This window comes from Alnus glutinosa, chromosome 3 (genome assembly GCF_958979055.1).
Source record: "Alnus glutinosa chromosome 3, dhAlnGlut1.1, whole genome shotgun sequence".
Classification (NCBI taxonomy): domain Eukaryota; kingdom Viridiplantae; phylum Streptophyta; class Magnoliopsida; order Fagales; family Betulaceae; genus Alnus; species Alnus glutinosa.
In genome coordinates this window covers 7,334,426-7,356,295 of record NC_084888.1, presented here as the reverse complement: position 1 = coordinate 7,356,295, position 21,870 = coordinate 7,334,426, and the positions used below count along the sequence as shown (strand labels likewise).

Sequence of the window (21,870 nt, the reverse complement as noted above, 5' to 3'; positions counted from 1 at the left end):
TATCACGGCAGATCAGGCAGTCACTTCTGGGAATTATAAATGTAATTGAGATAAGCAGGCCAGGGCAAGGGCACTCTTCCATTATTAATTAATTTCCCTTACTTTTCTAGTTAATCCAGTGTTTTTTCTTGAATTAAATCCAGTAATGGTCCTCATGGACTTTTCATTTTTTTTTTTTTTTGAACGGGTCTTAATGGACTTATCCTAACGTCAATGCCAGCCACCTACTTCCCTCTCACCACATTATGAGGTAACGATATTTTCAAAGCAGTTGGGTCCCCCCCCTTTTGGCTCAAGCCGCTCAACTACATCTACATGCTACTCTGTATGCAATCCCGTGGCCACAATCTTAATTCTCACCTACTTCATATTATAAGCAAAAGGCAAAAAAAAAAAAAAAAAATAGAAAGTGATTGTTGTATGCAAAGCACGTGTACATGACTGTATTATTATACAATAATCATGTGCTCGGTCTAGACCAATGACCATACAGAAACAGGTTAGTTTTTGCTCTTCCAGCTGAGAGCCAACTCAGAGAGTGCCTTTGTGGAGGACCCGTCTTCACTCAGAACCCTTGCGGCGGCGTCCTTAAGCTCCTTCATGCGGCTCCGCAGCTTCTTCCCATCTTCACCTTCCATAAGAGCCTTGGTGAGTCTGCCAATCTCCTCTCGTCCGACCAGGCCATTTTCGTTAGCCTTTGCTCTTACCGCCACTTTTATGTCCTCGGTCAGCATAACCGCGTTCATTTTTTGTTCCGCGTACAGTGGCCAAGCAATTAGTGGGATGCCGTTGACAACGCTCTCGAGGATAGAATTCCAGCCGCAGTGGGTTAGGAACCCTCCGGTTGAGCCATGGCTCAGGATTTGGGCCTGTGGTGCCCACGATGGCAGCACCACACCCCGCCCTTTGGTCCTTTCCAAAAACCCTTTTGGTAAGAAATCAAAAGGGTCTTTATGAGTTTGGACATGACTAAAAAAGGTGGCATTGGCAACCTTATCGTTTGGGGGCCTCACAACCCACAAGAATCTCTGCTCACTCATTTCCAATCCCAAAGCCAACTCATTAATCTGATCATAAGAGAGGCTGCCACCGCTCCCAAACGAGACAAATAACACAGACCCATGTGGCTGCTCATCCAACCACTTCAAACACTCCGACCCTTCAACCTTGACGCTTGAACCGATATTCACGAGCGGCCCAACAGGGTAAACGGGTGGCTTACCGGGTTCTTGTGCTTGCAGAGTTTGTATAGGTCCTGGTTCCAATTCCATGAAGCTATTCACCATGATTCCCTCCGCCAAGCGGTAGCGTTTTGAGTGGTGAAGCACCCACTTGTAGGCCTCGTTTTTCCGGTCTTGAATCGGGTCCAGCAGATCCTTACCGTGAATTGGAATACACCCAGGGATTTTCAGGGGCTCAGGATGGTCTCTGTACTCGCAAGAAACCATTTCGTCGAGCTTTGGCAAATTAAGGAACAAAGACAAAGCCATGGCTGTGGAGGGAAAGAAAATGTACGGCGACACATGAAATTCTCTGGCAACATCGAAGGCGTCGGTGCCAAATAGATCAACAACCAAGGCCTTGAACTTTGTAGTCTGAACCAACAACTTAAACGCGTCACGCAGAGAAGGAAGAGAGCGAGCCACCGTGAGAGAAATTATAGGTTCAATCTTGGTGCCTTCGGGGAGATCGTCGAGGTTGACTGGCGGGAGAAAGGTGTAATTCATGGAACTTGGGAGGGCGTCGAGGACGGACTTCTGGGCCTTGGAGGGAGGGCCGTCGACGGGAACGATGAAGGTGATTTTGATAAAGGTGTGGTGGTGGACGAGTCGCTTGGCGAACTCAACGAGTGGGATGAGGTGTCCCATTCCGGGACTGGGTAGAATGGCTACGTGGGAGTGGGATGCTTGTTGTTCCATGGCAGCTAGCAGGCTAAAAATTCTCTTTGTATGGGGGTGGAGGGTGGAGCATAAATATGAGAAAGATGTGGCGCATTATATAGAGCTTTAGCTTTTAGCCTTACGTTTGTGGGTTTGTGTGGGAGGGTAATTGTTTGATTAATTATTAATCATTAATTAGGTTCGTTGTACTTAATTAATTGTGGAATTGTCTACGGGAATGGGATGGCTATTTTATATTTTGTCTACTTCTTGTGTGGGGTACAAACAATATGGCCGGGACGGTAATTTCTAGAAGAAGACTTCCATAAGCATGCCATGGGCGTGATGCTTGTAATCGTATGTGGCGTGATGATGTCACTTCTAACGTAAGCCTTATGTTATCAACAGCGCTTGCCTCTTATCGCTCGCTTGCTCTTTGGATGCTTTCTTTTTCTTTTTTCTTTTTTCTTTTTCTTTTTTTTTTTCAAACGCTTTTCGTGAGGGAACCAATAACGTGATAATCATGACCTTATGTCTTTTTCCTCTTGTTTTTTTTTTTTTTTTTTTTTTGGCACTTACATTACTCTCTTTTTTATGGTAGTTCAAAAAGTGAGTATAAGAGTTTTGTGAATTTATTATATTATTAAATATGCTTAGAAATGAAAGAAGAAAGGGAAAGAAAATTGTTTTTATTAAATTTTATAGATTCAATAAAATATATGAATATGTTGTCAATTTATTTAAAATAAAATTTAGACTATAAGATAATAGTTTATCTCCATACTCTTGAAATAGGATATTAGTTAATGGAAACCAATAACGTGACAATCATAACAAAATTTAAACTATATCATTTAATATTTTAAAATGATGACACAATTCTATACATTATTAAATTTAACGCTTTTGGTGAGGGAACCGATAACGTGACTTTTCTTTTTTTTTCTTTTTTCTTTTTTCTTTTTTTTTCCATCTACATAGTTTTTTTTTTTTTTTTTTTTTTTTTTTTTTATGGGTTATCTCTCACCGTCTCTTTAAATAAATTTTTCTTTGATATTTGGCCACCCTTGTTTTAGAACTACTCTGCTCGGAGCAGATCTACTCTTTAACTACTTTTATACATGGGGTAGCGAAAGATGAAAGTCATAGATAACAGTTTATTGTACGAATTTTGTTTGTATCTATGACTTTGTAACCTCATAGTATGTGGCTATGATTTTGCAGAGCTTTATGCATTGTAATGTAAAGTCTTTATGCTCGTGATCTTTGATCAATGAAATACTCAAATCTTTCGATTTTAAAAAGAAAAAGAAAAAGAAAAAGAAGAAAAAAAAAAAAGGAAACCGAAAACCACAATGTTTTGTGAATTTAGCATATTAATAAATGAGATATGGTACATTGTCACCTCAAGATATAACTTTTGACTACCTTTATCCACGTGGCAAATTTTACTTTTACTTTTTTTTTTCTTTTTTTTTTTTAAGTAAAAAAGCATGAATAATGATTCAATGCTACCTAAATATACAACTTTTCACCACCTTGCCTATGTGACAAGGTGGTCCCCTACTACTTTTTGAGTTTTTTTATTTTTTAAAAATAAATTAAGGTGAGGGACCACCTTGTCACATAGACAAGGTGGTGAAAAGTTGTATATTTAGATGGTAGTAAATCATTACTCAAAAAACATTAATGTTAGCTAGGGGCCACATTGTCACATGGGCAAGGTGGTCAAAAGTTGTGTCTTGGGTAGCAAAAGATCATAAAGATATGATCTCTCTCTCTCTCTCTCTCTCTCTCTCTCTCTCTTTTGTTGTTGTTGTAGTGAGGGGACGATCAAAAGTAGGGATGTACATACGGGCAGATACTAACCACCCACATTCGTTATCCGCACCTATTAGCTTTCCATTATCCGCACATGCAGATGTAGATGCGAATATCTAAAAAGTGATATTTGTGGGTATTACAAATAACCGTACAGATATTCGCATGTACACCTTTAATCAAAAGGTCCTCGGCCGAAGTTGAAATACACTCATATGACTAAGTTAGCATGGAGAGCTGCTATGCAGGGGACGGGAAACCGTCCCCTTGCCAGCTCTTTTTGTTAAAAAAAATCAAATTTAATCAAAAACTGTTCTTTGACATCACATCAAATGACAGTTTTTAATTAAATTTAATTTTTTTAACAAAAAGAGCATGTTGGGGACGATATCATTTCCCGTTAACATGTTTTATGTTTGGAGTGGAAAAATGTATCAGGTATGTGTTTTGAATTACATAGAGAAGTAAAGAAAATGAGAGAGAAAGAAAGAAAGGAAGAAACCAAAGGGGAGCCGAAGAAAAAGTGAGATAGAGGAAGCCCCTAGGGATGGAGATCGAGGCCGAGTGGTCCATAGCCAAGAGGAAAACAATCTCTTCTTCTCTATGCCTTGTCCTTTGTTTATAGGAGCACTCCCTCTTGCCATATAAAATTTTATGGGTGACCTTACCCTACCATTATATTATATGGAATATTTATCTCTAACAGCTGCCCTAAAAATTTCCAATATATGTCCAACGATTGGAAAAAGTCCGACATGGGAATGCAGTAGCTTTAATGAAAGACACGTCATAAAGAGATCTTTTTCCATAGCAGCTTTAAAACTCCTTACACACGTCGTTAGTGTCATTTTCCCAAGGATAATAGATTTAGTATTTATAGAATATGATAAGTGTATATGATCCGAAAGAATCAACCAAATTAAACCTTACAAGTTGCACATTTCATAGTATAATAATTTCACAGTTCTGGTGGGCAAAGCTTGAGGGAGAGGAGCTACTAATGGCTCTTAATGTTGCTAGTTTGATTTGGTTGAGGCACAATGATGTGGTTTTTGGTCGAGTTTTTTCAGCACACCAAGGGATTGTTGATGCGGCAAGGAAAATGGTGGAAGAGTTTTCTCTTGTGTTATAGCGGCCTATTGAAATGAATAGAGAAAGTGCGTCCCCGAGGGATAGGTGGTCTCCGCGGCCTCCTCCTAGTGGGTTCCTAAAAATCAACTGAGATGCTGCTCTAGACCCTGTTTTGCAAAGGATGGGAATAGGGATAGGGATAGTGATAAGGAATGAAGGTGGCGGTTTCTATGCAATACAGGCAAAGGTTTTTCCGTTCGTGGTGGATCCGTCCATGGCTGAAGCGCTGGGCATTTATCCGTCCACTTATCAAGTTCCATATCAGTAAGTAAAACTCTTTTGGTTAAAATTTAAGTACACCTAACATTTTTCTAGAAATTTTGTAGACTTAGCAATCCGTGCATAATCAATTAGGAAAAAGAAAAAAGAAGCATAATTAATCAAACAATCCGAACAAGATTAATTAATGACAGTTTTATGACGAAAAGATGACGCAAGAAAATAAAAAATAATAAAAAAAAAAGATTAACAGTCATAGTCAACGTTTGATACCGCAAATGATGACCAAAGATAACAAAGAGCCGATATATGGATATTAGATATTGGGTCATAATCAAGTTAAGGTAATATATAAAACTAGAATTTTATTTTATAAAGTTTGAACAATGATTGAAAAGTCCATTTGATCTCTTGGGCGTCACTAGAGGTTCATCAAGGCCCGTAACGTCACCATGAGATACAACACACGTGTCAGGTACAGATCTTCCAACTTTTCAGGTTAAGAAAGGAGAATAGAAGTTCTACCTAGCTGGCCTTCAAAGATTTCTTCTATTAATTCATCATTTGAGAATATACCTTAATGGCTCTGATTCGTGTAAAAGTTTATTTTTTTCCTAACAGAGTCAATAGTTTTTAAGCTTTGGAAGAGAAAAAGAGCTCTGTTTCTGAACAGTTTTGTCGATTAGTAATGAGGGTTCAAGCTTTAGCACCTAGATTTCACGTTTAATAAACTTCCCTCAAAGCCTGCAGTAATCGATCGGAGAACAAAAAATCTGCTTGCTGTTTTGTACAGATTAATCTTTAGTTCTGTTGTGTACCATCTTTGACAAGCAAGGAATGAGATTAGATTTCAAGGTCAGCCAAAAACGGAGGAGCAGACTCTTAGAGGAATTTTATGGGAGATTCGTTCTCGAATTTTAGGAAAAGACAAATGTGTAACATAACTGGTTCTGTTCTGGCTTGATTGTTACTTTTTTGTTTGTTGTTTGTGCCCTTGTTTGTTCTGATCTCTAGTTTGGACCTTGGTGGTTTGTTGGTCTGTTTAGACCTTTGATTGTATTTTGTAGTTGTTTGGAATGAAAATGCTTATTCATCAAAAGTAAAAATAAAAAATAAGCTTCCATCAAAGTACTTTTGTATTAAGTCTTTGTAAAATCATGACTCACGTACATAGCCCGGTTTTACTTTATACTTTTGATTGAGGTGATCATAACACAATATATATATATATATATATATATATATATATATATATTATTGAGGACATTTAATATTCAATAAGAGATTTACTTGAAAGAAGAATGATAAATAATTAACTCTAATAATTGTTGCCTTTAATAAAACTTTATTTTTTATTCTTAACGTCAAGGATTACGTCGTGGATCATTAGAGAGGAATACAAAGATAAAGAGAGAAAAACAATGAATGTTACCATTGGTATAAGCAAATATTAATGATTGCAATTATGTGTGATCACTATTTGTTGATATATAAACAAATAAATTAAGGTAGGCGTTTGCTCTTTCCCAATTGACACGATCACATGCAAAGCACAATTTGATTAGAATCTGAATTGGAAACAGGAAGATGATTTTGAATACTAGCTCGTGAAGCTACATCAATGGAAGGTATGCAGTCCTAGCCTAAAGTGCCAAATCAAAGCAGAAGTTCTTATTCTTAACAAAGCAACTAAATTAAGTAGGTCTAGCTTTGATTGAGCTTCTTCGAAACCGCAAGGCGTGGAGAGTCTGGAGACCATTCTCACTCTTACCTTCTAGGATGATTGCCTTGGCGCGGTTGTCCTTCACAAAACAAATGGGAAGAGGTTAATTTCAAGTAGCAGTCATTATCAACACAAAATCTTTGCAGAGGCATTTTGGACATACTAGTGTAAAACATTATTAAGCCAAAAGTTAATTAGAATCAGAAGGATGAATAAGTGTTTAGCTAACCAGTATTATCAATGGTAAGGCCTGATCCATTTCCTACTGCAACAGTTTGATTGCTCTCAAATGGTTGCTGGATGATGAGATTTTCCAGATCAATGCATTTGCTCCATTATCAACAAACCACTGTTATTCCTCAGAGGTGGCATTTGTTTGTGCTACCATGGCTGCTAACTGAAAAGGAGGATGCCTGCTTTAGTAGGAAGAGTCTATGCGATGGAAGCAGTCGAGAGCTTGGTAATCGATTGGACTTGCCACATATCTATTGTGCTGCATTCTGTTCTTGTTAACACTATGGTCTCCACATCAGAAACGAACTTTGGGGTTGAAATTCCGAGCACCTGGCTTGTTAGTAAACAATGCAAATTAAGGTACAGGCATCAGGAGCATGCAGCAGTGTGCTGCTGATTATGAAACATCTCGTGACTTAGCAACTCAACCTGAAAATCATCACAGTACGTTTAATGGATTTTCATGAGTAGCAAAAGAAAAAGATGTATAAATGAGTTGAAAGTGGGATATTTAAGACCATTGATGATGAAAGAAATTAAATCTTCGTCCTGGCTTTCCAACAGTTGCAAGTTGGTCAGCCCAAGCTTTAGGAGCTTGAAGTTATTGTGAGCAAGTCTGATTATGAAATTATCTTTTTTTTAAAAAAAAAAAAAAAAATTTATAAAGGTAAAGGGTAGCGACCAAAGTGACTACTCTACCTGGACATGACCATGGTAGCTCCTACTCGCTAGCCAATTGCACAAGAAGGACCTAGACGTTGAAAAACCGCAAGCGCTCCCTCAAGTTCAATAGAGCCATAACTTTACTATTCAACTCCACTGAGAATACTAACAATATTCAAGTCAAGGGGATGGTAAGCCAAACGCTTTTTATTTCGGGATTCAACCTTGAGACCTTACCCCATGATTAAATTTGAATACCGCTAGACCACTCCCCTAGGTGGTAATTCTGAAGTTTTCTTTTGATCGAGAAATTTGTGATTTAGACAAAGAGGCAAATATGTTTTCCAATGTAGTCTATAGATAGCTTGCTTGGAAGTATTTAATCCATATATAGTGGATAATACCTTTTAGAAAGGGATAATATTGATCCATCTCAGCAAATACTGATCATTCTTAATGGAGAAAGTATACTATGGATTAAGGGTAGTATGATTATTTTCATTAATTAGTGGTAATGGAAGCGTGTGAGAGCACCTTCTTTTTCCATGGAAGTTGTTCAGAGACTTCAGAGCCTTCATACCAGGGGTTCATTATTAATTTACTTGGAGCAATTAAGTAGCAAATCGAGCCTTGGAAAAGTCAACCCACTAGGTGCTTCAAAAAAGGCGTCCGTACGATGTCATTGCTTCCGCCATACGTTATCCTTTGTAAAGGGCATTTTCGTCTTTAAGAATATGCCACGTAAGTTTTTAAGCTTTCCTTTTAAAAGTTTTAAGTACCCCAACATTCTTCCTCTATTTCAAAACCTATCCTGATAATAAAAAATAAAAAAAATAAAAAAAAATCAAATTTATTCTTTCAATTTTCACGCCATTTCAATTTAATTATTGTATTTTTAATTTTAACCATTAAGTTTTTAAAGTTTTTCTCTCATTTCTAACATGTTTCTTTAATAACTTAATGACTAATTAATAAATAGTATGTCACATCAAAATAATTAATTAATGATATGCGGCTTTCATTTAACACACCATTTTTGTAAATTGTACGTGTGACAAAGTTGGCAAGCCATCTCTTTTGTTTAAAAAAGTAATATTTTTTTATTTAAAATATATTTTACTTGATAGTAATTGATTAGTTTAACATGACATGCTATTAATTAATTGGGAGGTAAGTTAAAAGAGTGACATATTTGAAACTATATGAAAATCTAAGGACTTAATTGTCGAATTTGAAAACTTATAGACTAAATTGAAATTGCATGAAAAACCTAGATATTAAATTTGGTTTTTCCAAAAAAAAAAAAAAAAAAAAAAAGAACTATTATTCTAAGATACACTGATCACTCCCTTCTAGCTTCTCCCTATCGTTTCTGTTTTCCATGTTATTTTGTCAAAGAAATGGTTCTTTTAATTCATCTGTCCATCTCACATATAGTTTTGTTGAGTTGGTATGGTCCATTAATTATTAGTATTTTTTTTTTCCTTACCTGACAATAAAATTACCTCTACTACGTACCCCGCAGGTGGTTGTATCTACCAAAATTTGGACCGACAGTTGGTTATATTTTTGTTTATTTAAATTATTTATTCCTATCGCGATGGGATGAAAATTAAGACGCAGTTATATTCGTATATAAAACATATATAGTTTCCACCGGAGAAGGAGCATTCTAATTCTGAAGCAGGTGACCGTTGGCAAGCATGGAACAAACACAAACACCCCAAATAGCCATCATACCGAGTCCGGGGATGGGTCACCTCATCCCACTCGTTGAATTTGCCAAACGCCTCGTTCTCCACCATGACTTCACCGTCACTTTCATCCTTCCCAGCTTGGGCCCTCCCCCTAAAGCTCAGTTGGAAGTACTTCAATCCCTCCCCACTACGATAACCCACATCTTTCTTTCCCCAGTTAGCTTCGATGACTTGCCTGCCCATGGCATGAAGCAAGAAATGAAAATCTTTCTCTCTGTCGCTCGTTCTCTTTCTTTCATACGGGATGCGCTCAAGTCGTTTGTCACAACTACTAGGATAGTGGGATTGGTTGTTGATTTATTTGGCACCGATGCTATTGATGTCGCAAAGGAATTCAACATCCCTTCCTACGTATTTATCGGGAATATGTCTCTGGCGTTGTCATTGTTCCTTTACCTACCAAACCTCGACGAGAACGTTTCTTGCGAATACAGAGACATGCCTGAACCGGTTAGATTGCCGGGATGTGTCCCTATCCACGGAAGAGACTTTCCGGAACCTTTACAAGACCGGAAGAATGATGTGTACAAGCTGTTTGTTCACCACGCAAAACGTTCCAGTACTTTAGCAGCGGGAATCATGTTGAATAGCTTCGTGGAGTTAGAAGCTGGGTCTATACAAGCCTTGCAAGAGGGAAAACCGCCGCTATACCCTATCGGACCACTTGTACAAATTGGTTCGGGTAGCGGGGCTGATGGGTCAGAGTGTTTACGGTGGTTGGATGAACAACCTCGTGGATCTGTTCTGTTTGTTTCCTTTGGGAGTGGCGGAACTCTCTCATATGATCAGTTGAATGAATTAGCTCTGGGCTTGGAAATGAGTGGGAAAAAATTCTTGTGGGTTGTGAGAAGCCCAGATGAAGGCTCCACCAGCGCCTCATTTTTCAGTGCCAAAAGTAATGAAGACCCTTTCAATTACCTACCGAAAGGGTTTTTGGAGAGGACAAAAGGGCAAGGTGTAGTGGTGCCATCCTGGGCACCGCAAATTGAGGTCCTTAGCCATGGCTCGACGAGTGGTTTCGTAACTCACTGCGGCTGGAATTCGATCCTCGAGAGCGTTGTGAACGGCGTGCCTTTGATAGCTTGGCCTCTATTCGCTGAGCAAAAGTTGAACGCAGTCTTGTTAACTGAGGTTCTAGAGGTGGCGCTGAGGCCAGAAAGTAACGAAAATGGGCTAGTGGGACGGATGGAGATAGCGAAGGTTGTGAAGTGTCTCATGGAAGGGGAAGAAGGGATAAGGATTCGCGACCAGATGAATAGATTTAAGGAAGCTGCCGTCAAGGCCATAAGTAAAGACGGTTCTTCTACAAAATCTCTTTCTGAGTTAGCGCTCGAGTGGAAGAATCAGAAAAGCTACTAGAATCAGCTTTATTTTTTTCATTGTCTTTCTTCTTTTCCTCCCCCTCTTTTTCTCACTTTTTAATTGAAGTTTCTCTTCAAAAATCAATTGCTAAAATAAAAGGAGGCTTTTAATAAGAAATGAGTTGGGAAAGATGAATGTCAAAATTAAGATTCGAGGTGACGTTAATGCGCTCCCCTTTTTCCTTGGAATTAAGATCGTCTTCAGCTGTACTTCAATGGGAGAGGAGCCGGTTGGTTATACATAGGGGTATTTTGGTAATTTTACATCCTCTCTAGTTGAACCCAACTGGAGAGGATCCAAGTCCTTTTCCTTGAATAGGTGGAGTAAGCATTAAATATTTCCCCACTTTCCAAATCGAGAAGCCGATAAATCATTTTTTATTTTTTTATTTTTAAGATACATCAAAAAAAAAAAAAAAATTGCTGAAAGAGAAAACAACAAACAGAATTTGAACATACTAAAATTAAACTTAAGAAGAAAAAAAAGTACGAGATGACAATACTTTCGAAAATGCGGGTCAAGAGATTCGTGACACAGATGCCAAGAATTAGAAGGCCACCAATTAAAGTGGTTTGGGGTGTGTTTTGAGCCACAAGTATCTAAAACACAAATACAAGTATAAACAAGGAAAATAAACAACAGGGAAACCTAGAAACAAACAAACACAAAAAACAGTAACATAATCCAAAATACATCATCGATGGCGACCAAACTACCATCAGAAGTCGGCCAAAGCAAAGAAGGCTAATGGAGAGCCGCAGCTTCACGAAATATGTCAATAAGCGACTCTCAGATAACTGTAAGTAACTCATTTGATGAAAAACCTAGCACTAGAGAAATACACAAGTATTGATCCGTTCGGGCAAGCAAGCAATAACGATAGGGATATAAGAAAAGGGTAAGCCCCTTTCAAAACCCATACAGTAACACCAAATAGAAATTCTGAGATCCTTTTGAGCTTTTTCTAAAAAATTTTAGCCGACTTTGACATTGGAACTCTAGCTGAAACAGCCTTGCAAGTTTCTAAGCCTTGTTTGTGATTCCTTGCAAAAACATGACACATTCTCTAAGAACCCTCGTAAAAGGAATAGACCCTGAGTGTTCCCAAGATATCCGGGACTCATCAAGATCAAATAGAGAAATCTTCCTAAGGATTTTGAACTTATTATTCATGACATTTTTCAGTGGAAGAATCCAGTTCCCATAATCCCATTTGGGGTTTTCCTTGTATCATTAAGTTGGGCTTCTCCCTTAGTTGTGCAATTTGCACTTACCAGAGGCTGTACTTGCTCAAAGATAAACATCCTATTACATTGAACACATTTCCCTTTTTAAGTGAAAATTGTTGAGGAAGCCTCGTACTGTCGTACATAATAAATCTTAGAACTTGACTTTAGTTTTTAAATGAATTCCTGAAAATTCATTTGGTGTAATATTAGGCAATAGAGACTAAATGAGAATTTAACGGGTAATGATTTCGAAACAATAAATGAATATTAATTTAATTAAAATCCTATATTTAGTTTGAAACTAGACTCAAAACTCTGAGATTTATTATATATAATTAGAACCCCACCCCCCCCCCCCCCCCCCCCCCCCAAAAAAAAAAAAAAGAGAGAGAGAGATTGTAAAAGGAGATGGCTCTTAGAAGGGCCGAAGAGTTTTCGCACTATCCAGCAAGCAAAGCCCAAAACTTGCCCTGGGCCTTCGGCCTTTTAACGTCGTTTATTTAATTAATTATTGGTTCCGTGATTCTTTAAGAAACAAAAGAATACCAGAACGAACCGTACACACACAAATCGCAGAATAAGAGAAATCGCAAAAGAACAAGATGATCTACAGGAAATGGAGTCTCCTTACTGGCCCAGCTGCAATATTCGGCGGCATAGTCGCCGCTGTGGTCATCGCCGATATCCTCTTCGTCGAGAAAGTAAATGCTCTCTCCCTTTTTTTTTTTTTAGTATAATTGTTATGTTTCTGTTTGTTTTTCAGATTTTTGAGTTTTTGCTAGATTCTATAAATTGGTGTGTGACTGAGGGTCTGCTGTTTCTGGGTTAGATCGGGATTACAAGTGTTAAGTTGAAAATTAGGGTTTTAAAATTTAGTACTGTTTCTACAACGAGTGCCGAAATTTTTGAGGGAAAAAAAAAATAGGGTTGGAATGCTTGATTTTCAGTGTTTGGGTCATTGGAAATGTAAAATTTTCACTCTTTTATGGAGTTGTACTAGAGTATTTTATCCTGAGGATGACCAGAATATTTGCATCTTGCTGTGACGCTTGTGAATCTCTTGCTCAATCGCTTTTTGGTGTTAATTTTGATGATTATGAGAATGATGAGTTGGGCTCTATGTATATTCCTCCCCCCCCCCCCCCCCCCCAAAAAAAAAAAAAAGGGTTACGTCTAATTTATCAACATAGATGCAGCTCCAGGGATTGGTTCCAGTGAGCTCTTATGTATTCAAATTCGTGCATGACGTTGTCAATGGATATTGTAGTTCTGTTGAATTATGAGCTATACCATGTCATTTTTTAAAAGCAAAGGATCAACTTGTTCACCTGCTTGTGTGTATTCCGGTTTGGTTTCCTCACAAACATTGGATGAAAAAAAATGCGTTAGGTAAGTTTGTTGAATTTCCTTTGGTGCTTAAGAGTATTGGATTTTGTATAGAATAGGCATTTTCTTGATAGTAGCACCGCTTTGGAAACAATAGAATGTGACCTTTGTTCCATATGTTTAGGGTGTTACTTTTGTTGGAGACAGGCTGGGCATGCTAATCATGTCCTTTTTCTGTGCTGAGATCTTCTTAATTGTATAGCTTGCCAACGTTTCTATTAGAATGACAAATTAGTGACCAATCTTGTTTGGCTTGCTGACCACATTTCTTTTGCAAACTTTTGGCTTCCATGGAAGCAAATCGGGAGCCTTTATATGCTCTGTTGGTTGTTGGAAAACCTCAGAAAGTTGGAAGAAATTATAACTATGAACATTTTGTAGTTTCCTTAACATGAATAATGATGTCAGCTAGTTATGGTTGTTTCTTCTTTTGTAGTGTTGGATAGGAGTCATTATAACTCCTCCGGTTGCTCTTGTAATTTGGTTGTCTGGGGTATGCCCGTCTCTTTGTACATAGTACTTACCTTATCCAACAAAAAATATATATATATATATATATATATATATATATATATAGCCCAGCTCTATGGTTGTTTCTTTAACTCCAAGATTTAAATCTCTGCCTCTCTTTCCCTCAATTTTCTCTTCTAATTTTGCCTATCACACCTAACTGAGGTAATTTCACAGATTTTATTTTTGAATTAGAAAGAAAATATATCAAAAAGTAATCTCTCACAGCAAACACCCGTGAGAGATCTCTGAAAGATGAATTTAAGACAAAGATACGACATTCGAATGGTAAGTGCTTTTCTGTTTCCTTCTGTCAGGAATCATTTGCTATGACCTCTTACAAACGTTTTGACAATCTTGGAAGTGTATTCCTTTTGCATCTTAACCGGAAATACTGTTTGCACAGTTTACCAACCTGCTCATTTTATTTGTTGTGACGCTATTTATGTTGGATGGTGTCTGAATTTGATTTGGGAGATTGTGATCAGTATCAAATTCATTTATTTTCATATATTTCAAATTGCAGGATCTATTCCGTAAACCAGCACAAAAGAAGCTAGATGCACCCCCCGCAACCAAGTAAAGGAAAGGATGTGGAAGTTGGCATTGATGTGATTTTAAGGCTGTATCGGGGTCTGTTTTGTTGAGTGTGTTTTGTTAAGCAGACTTAACTTCTAGTTGCAGTTTGGGTCATGAATTCTTATTCAAATAATAGTTTGTTCGGAAGCAAAATGTGAGTACTGATCAAGTGCTGTATCTGAAGTTGGTTGACTCAATGATAAAAGGTTTTTTCTGATTTTTTTTTTTTTTTTAAATAAAAAAGTGTTGAGCTTCTCACGCAGGCAGCCATGTGATTGTAGGACTTGATACTACCAACTGTCAGCCTTCCACACTCTAAATTCAACGAATCAGAAATATTCACATCAATTTACTCTGATGATATGTATTTTGTACTTTGGTGGTTTCTGTAATATAAATGTAACGATTAAGTTATGGTAAAACTGTTCGTGGAAGATACAATAGAGGATATTTTCAGACGGCAGGCAAGACAATCTCCCTCGAATTTTCGAAAGTCAACGAGACAGGGTTCTTGACAACCCAAGGCCAACAAAATTGATCATCTATATTTTTCACCATTCACCAGCAATTCCATCACCAAGTCATTCCAAGAGTCTATTGGCCCAGGCAGGCACCAATGTAGACAATCATTCTGAACTTTGGCACTCTTTTCCTTGGCAAAAGGTTGGAATTGCCTGTACGGACCAGGGTGCCCGTCAGGCCTCAACACTGAAAGGCCGGTTGTATCCAATAGCTTCAAGATCACCCCATTTTCAGATCCTACTGCCGCAGCTTCCTCAAATTCTTTCAACTCAATGTTACGCATTATAGAGTCTATACCCCTCATTTCAACCTCACCCTCTTTGAATGGAACAGTTCTATTGCAGTACCCTCCGCTGAACCATTCTCCGTTCTCGAAGTGGTCCGGCGTGGTGGTTCTCAAGAAAACAAACGCCTTATGGTCATTCCGTGTGACAAAGTTGAGAACCCGATGAAGCGCCTTGCGATATGCATAGTCAAATCCTAGCTCCGTTAAGTTCTTTCCAGGGCAGTAATGACAGCCTGCGACGGTGTTGTTCTCATGGTAAATTGCTGTCTTGAGAAACCATTTTCCGCCAGCAATTACCACGTAATCAAAATCCTTATATTGATCGGTCCATTGTTCATCAAGTTCGTCCAGATAAAGCTGGACTTCCGACGAAGAAACTCCATTCATGTCCTCAAAGATAGCTGCTTTTATGAGGAAAGGGGTCCAAATTACTGAAAGGGTGAAGTTGTGAGCAGGAAAGCGCCATCGTTTGGACCGGTATTCCTCATCGTGGTAGACCTCAACAGCTCGTTCCACCTGTGGGACATAATCACCAAAATTTGATTGATAACATCATCTGTAGGACCAAAATGTTGAAAACCGACACAGGATGTATACAATGCTCTAGAATCAACAAGAAAACAACAGAAACAATTTCAAACAGCAAATAAAATTAAGCATGTCAGGTGGCGGTAGGTCCTAGTATATCTATACTTAAAACCTTTTAAAATTTGAGGTCATTGGGTACCACCGGGGGTCTAGATTTAGAATAAGAATGCTATAGAAACCTGTTCCACTAGGTATTTGCTTCCCAGTTGGGAAAACATATTTTATGTGGCAAAACAATTCAAATTTTGAGAATATGAGAAGAACAAAACAGAACATGAAAAATATAATTAACTTTACCCATTTGCATTGTCTACATATTGTAACTAACCTTCTTTTTCTCATATTTGTGATTGGTGAAATGATTACCACTTCAATTGCAGGAAATTCAACGGAGAAAGCTAATTAGAAAAAGAAGGGGCTCGAAACCTAGATATCTATTCTTGGCAATAGCCCTCTCACAAATCACAATAGTGCCTGCCCGAAAGTGTGGGATAGCAGTAGAAAATGGTTTAAGCATATAATAAGCATAAACCATTTTACGTGTCATGAAGGCTATTTCCTTTGTCAACTGAAAACATTTTCAGATTGATCAATAATTTACGCTAAGTTAAATACTCATAAATAAGGAAAACCTTTTCTAAAAAATATTTTACGCCGAAATAAACGGAGCCCAAGACAAGCTACAATAATTGGTGTTGACAAGACCGCAAACATAGAAAAGCCAACAACAGTAATTTATCTATTACTTCAAGAGAAGCCATATGGTAGGTAAACCTGCTTAGATAAGACACTACAACTTCTTCAGGGCAGCAGTCTAACCATAGAAGTGAGCAGCTGTTCTCCACAGATGAAATCATCATTGATAAGAAATGGGGCACAAGCCAGCATGCTTTTGTACCCGTATCTTAGCCAGAACCTTATGGGAGTGTGATGGCCTCACCCCCACAATGAACATGATAGAAAAGTCAATGTATAAATGCTAAGGGAGCAAGGGGGGCTATAATTGCTGTAGAAAGAGGCAAATCTTAGTTATGGGCTGGCACATGAACAACTGATGCCCCACCATTTCTATTCAGTCCATAGGGTCACCTATTTAATTAGCAACGAAAAAGTGGCTACAGTTTTAATAATTGATCACTGCGTCAAGGATGCTTGGCTTGTACTCATAACCTTGTAAGACATAGAATAAAGCACATGTTGATGATCACAGGCAAGAGAAAAAGGCATATAAATGAAAAATTGACACAAATGTAAAACCTGATTTGAAGAAAAAATTACACAAAATTTCATTCGAAACCAAATCCTTTCCAAAAATTGGCCAATCATACTTAACTTTAATTTGTTTAGTGTACCTGAGAGAGGATGCAAAGCAATGACTGCACATGGTTACGCGAAATGGAATCACCAATAAAGGCCCATGACTTGTTCCTCATAAGATGTAGAAATCTCTGAGGATTGAACCTGGGTAATTCACAGTCCCGCGGATTCCACCTCCAGTAAAGGAAATCTAACTTGGGCCGCCCGTTCCTCAGACAATTTTGATGATCTTCAATCACATGGCAGCTCTCATTGGTGTAAGCTGGACCTGATTCGTCAGCTATCCAATCTCCCGTAAAAATGTCACATTTCGCTGCAACTATATTGTGTAAAACAAGATCAATACAACAACGTATATGGTGGAAGATCATGGTAGGTACTGGCGGTCAGCAGAACAAAGGAACACAACACAAAAAATTAAGCTAAAAAAGAATCCACGAAATATAGAAAACGAAAACTGTATATATTCTCCGATATAGCTTTCAAGCTTTAAACTAGAAAAGTTTCTTAGTGCCCAACAACTGAACAGCCACTGAGTAGTTGAGTTGAATGATCTAGCTAGACTACAATGTGAAAAACATCAAATTTGCCTCACAGAATGATGGAAAAACAAATAATTATTATTTTTTTTTTCTCTAATTATCTTCTGATTTGAAATCTCCCATATTCAAGCATTCCTATATAGCCAAAAAAAAAAATTATATATATATTTGGAACAAAAAATCAGCCAACCATTTTTTATCAAAGGCAATAAGAAAAAAGATAAAAGAACACCAATTTTTCCAAAATAAAATTGCGTTTTCCGATTCATGCATGGCATCAAATAAAACAAACAATAAAAAGCTAGAAAATTTTCTCACCATTCTCAGATGTATGGTTCTCATTTTCAGGAAAAACGGAAGAAACAGGCGCCTGAATGGGAAGAGAAACCGCAGGGGACTCTGCCTTTTGCTCTGCAAGAGGGGTTGTCTCGACCACTGAAGAAACTCCGGTTGAATCAGAGGAGAAAAGGCGGAAAGCGAGACCCAATAAGAGAAATGAGACAGCAAACTTCACAAAGACATGAGTGCGTTTGTGAAGTGATAACAGTTTCGGATCCCACCTCATTTCCTTCGCCATTTGGTGTCAGAAAAGACCAAAGAAAATCTCTGAGCGGTTTAGAGGAGAGGAAAATGGATTAAATTAACATGTTTTTATTTTCTCGCAACACAAGAAATGATGTTTTAGCATGAAAATGCTATAATTAATTATTAAGGTGGATGTTAAAGGCTGAAGCAGAAGTCTGTAGACAGTACGTTTGCTTGCGGCAGCTGCAGTGGCCGTGTGGATATAATAAAAGATTAAAGAGACGTTTATTACAGCGACAGGGACGTGTTGTCTGTATGTTTTTATTATTATTGTCACGGAAATATGTCGCCTCAAGAGACCGTTTGACGAAAACGAGTTTCGAAAGACATTTCTTAAAGCGAAGATTTCGAGTACTTGAAGTTACTCGGTTTATTATTTTTGTGTCATTTTAAAAATAGTATAACTTTTAAAATTATTATTTAATTAAAATTTAATAGTAATTAATCATAAATTTAATAATAAATTTAAAAATCATTTTATTTTTTAAAAAAATAACATAAAAATAACACAAGAAAAACTTCTAACACTACTCCAAAATTTTAATTTGCAACAAACACCACTCTTAGGAGAATTTTATAGGACATATTAGCTACAAATTAATTTATAATTAATCTTAACAAATCAACATGATAAAGTGGCATGTGTTTTATAAGCATATGGGAAATATAATTTTTTTTAATAGCATATATTTCTCACATGTTTCTTTATTTTTTTTTTTTTAACAGTATTAATTAATATATATATATATATTACTCACATGTTATGTTTTACATGATTAATTTTTTATTATTAATTTGTAATTAATTTTTGTCCGTTTAAAAATGTCGTAATTTTGAGTAATTTTAATATTATTAAAACCTCAAATACAAAATTATTTTATAATATACTTTGTGAGAATTAGAAATTGATATTGGGTCGGGTGTATGGGATTGGGGTACGTGATCTGCAGAGGAGAAGAGAATATATGTCATTGACTCATTGGGTCCAAGTCTAAACATTTTTTGATCTGATTATTTTGGATTTTTGGTTGCAAGTTGGAAAGGGAAAAGAATTGGATCTGCTGAACATGTCCAGATCTCCTGTTCTTCTCCTCCAGCTGGCTCCAACTTTAGGTCCTGACTGCTTTAAAGTTTAAAGTACTGAAGTACACCTACCAAACTAAACAAAACAATAAATAAAATACACATCTTCGCAACTAGTTAATTTTAAAATAAACATTTAAAATTATGCTGGTTAGAATTGCGTTGAGAAATTAAATTAAATTAAAAAAAAAAACTTTAGTTTTAAACTTCTCTCAAAACACAATTTCCTTTTTTTAAAACAAAAAAGTATATATATATATATATATTTTTTCGTAATTTTTTATGAAATAAAAGTATTTTTTAAGCTTCTTAACACAATTTCAAACAAATAATAACAACAAGAGAGTGGTAATATCATAGTACTACACTTGAGCATAATTACATTCATCAACATTAATTAGACAATCTTTGTCCAATATACACAACTACTAATCCAGTTATACTGCATATCATTCTCAAAACTATACATATCAACAAAAGGGGCAATACTACCAACTAGACTCAAATTCGATATGTCCTCAACAAAAGTGTCCGAGTCTTCCCCGATCCAATGGGTCGAAGTCTAAGTACTTGCAAGGTATTTTATTTTTTACTCGCTGTTATAGTTTTAAAATTAAACAATTTTATAGGTGGAACAACGAGTCCACATCTCAATACGTAGAAACAATCAACAATTATATGTGTGTGATGCGAGCTCATTTTGTTCTATTTAAAACTTCTCTCTTTTGTTTGGTTAAAACTTTTAAATTTTTTAAATAACGAATGATTTAACATAATATTAAATATGTTATGTGTTAGGCTTTACTTATCAAAAAGGTATATGAACCTACGTATTAGAAAAATGAGTCCTATCTACGTTGTTGTGCTTTATGTTTTTTTGCATGTTCCATTCCGGAGTGGGACTTGTGCAATTTAATCACATCATTGTGCTTAATCAATCTAATTTCGTACTTATTCTTGCTGTCCTCTTTTACTACCTTTTTGGGGATCCCGTTTCTTTTGGAGGTAGCTGGAAGCTAGACTCTCCTCTCCCTGTACGTGCCATCCTTCGAGCTCACTCCAAATGTTAAATTTCATTGTTATGTGATTTGTGTAGGACAGTTACACTTACACGCGTGTTTAGAGATTAACCCAAAAATTCTAAATACCTCGTTAAAACATATTAAGGTACAACGTTTGGCATTGGGTTCATATCAGTCAAAATGAAAAACCAACCTCACACACCGACATAATATTTTATTTGGAGGGGAAATAATCTGACTGCTTACTGCTTAAGCATCCTTATTAATTGATTAAGACACTTAAACTGACATCAGGAATATTAATTGCTCTGACGTGGATTGGTCAATGCAGGTAAAATAAATTGTATTAGATTTTCTTTCCTCTATTAACATCTTTTTTCTTTTCTTTTTTTAATAGGTAGGAAGTCATAGTATCTATACTATCTACGTATACGGATAAGAATCCTCTTAATCTTTTTTTTTTTTTTTTTTTAAGTAAATCCTTTTAATTTTATCTATTTTATAATTAGAATTTAAATTTAACGGTTTATATAATACTACGTCTACGTCCAATTATAGAGGGGCATTTCAGCCATTTCCCCGGTCCCCATCTTTTTATTGGGAAAGCAAAAGCTTTGAAGTGAAGAGCTTTCCGTCTCAATCACATTTATTAAATTTTATCAAATGGTTCTATTATTTGACCACAAAAAAAAAAAAAAAAAAAAAAAAAAAGGGATCTATTATTCAGTGAGAAATGTCTGGTGGCCTGTGGCCTCAATCTCAAAGGCAACCGACTATCTTTTTCTGGAAGAAGAAGCAAGGAACCGAACCCATGCTCTGTTTCTCACTTTATAGTGGGCCTTGTGCCAGTCCGGAGGGCACTAGGCTCGGAAAGTATGGGCCCTGAATTGATTGTGGACCTACCCTTGTCCATAAAACTTTAGGGCCCTCCATCCGAAGCGCATGTCTTTGAGCTTTTGTACCAGACACGCTAATCATTGGTCGGTTCAATCTCCTTAGAAAGTCGGCCCTTAATACTTCTGACTTGTCAGAGTTTGAGAAATTATTAATTAGCTACATTCTTATTTTGTTCAGAACCGTTTTTTTCTTTTTTCTTTTAAGGGATTTTTATTAAATTTTAATTCAATGATAATTTTAAAAATTATTTAAGAGAGTGTTAAAATGGGTGTAAAGAACGGTTTAGAATCCTATCAAATTATTTATCCGAATTTAAGAGAATTTTTTTTTGATAAATAATGTTAACATGCTTCCAAATTCGCTGAACTTGACCACAACCCAGTGAATTGCCCCAACTACTCATCACAGTGAAGTAAGAGGTGTTCAATAGATTTCGCACTCTTCTTACACATATAGCACCACTCAACCACCACTATATGAAGCCTACGTAGATTGCCTCTTTCCTAATGCCACTGACCACACAAAAAACGACAT

General features: G+C 36.8%; 3 protein-coding genes across 3 annotated transcripts; 1 reads left to right on the top strand and 2 right to left on the bottom strand.

Moving 5' to 3' along the window:
• Positions 1–413: 413 nt before the first annotated feature.
• Positions 414–1,984, bottom strand: LOC133863019 (hydroquinone glucosyltransferase). The gene has a single exon (XM_062298987.1). It carries the CDS (start codon positions 1,917–1,919, stop codon positions 501–503), a length of 1,419 nt encoding a protein of 472 aa, XP_062154971.1. The 5' UTR covers positions 1,920–1,984; the 3' UTR covers positions 414–500.
• A 7,315-nt stretch (positions 1,985–9,299) lies between these two features.
• Positions 9,300–10,870, top strand: LOC133863857 (hydroquinone glucosyltransferase-like). Its single transcript, XM_062299978.1, has one exon. It carries the CDS (start codon positions 9,375–9,377, stop codon positions 10,785–10,787), a length of 1,413 nt encoding a protein of 470 aa, XP_062155962.1. The 5' UTR covers positions 9,300–9,374; the 3' UTR covers positions 10,788–10,870.
• Positions 10,871–14,814: 3,944 nt separating this feature from the next.
• Positions 14,815–18,448, bottom strand: LOC133863907 (protein trichome birefringence-like 25). The gene is made up of 3 exons (XM_062300048.1): positions 18,068–18,448; positions 17,243–17,526; positions 14,815–15,818 (listed from the first exon to the last, which is right to left on the bottom strand). Exons 1-3 carry the CDS (start codon positions 18,324–18,326, stop codon positions 15,033–15,035), a joined length of 1,329 nt encoding a protein of 442 aa, XP_062156032.1. The 5' UTR covers positions 18,327–18,448; the 3' UTR covers positions 14,815–15,032.
• Between the last annotated feature and the right edge of the window lie 3,422 nt (positions 18,449–21,870).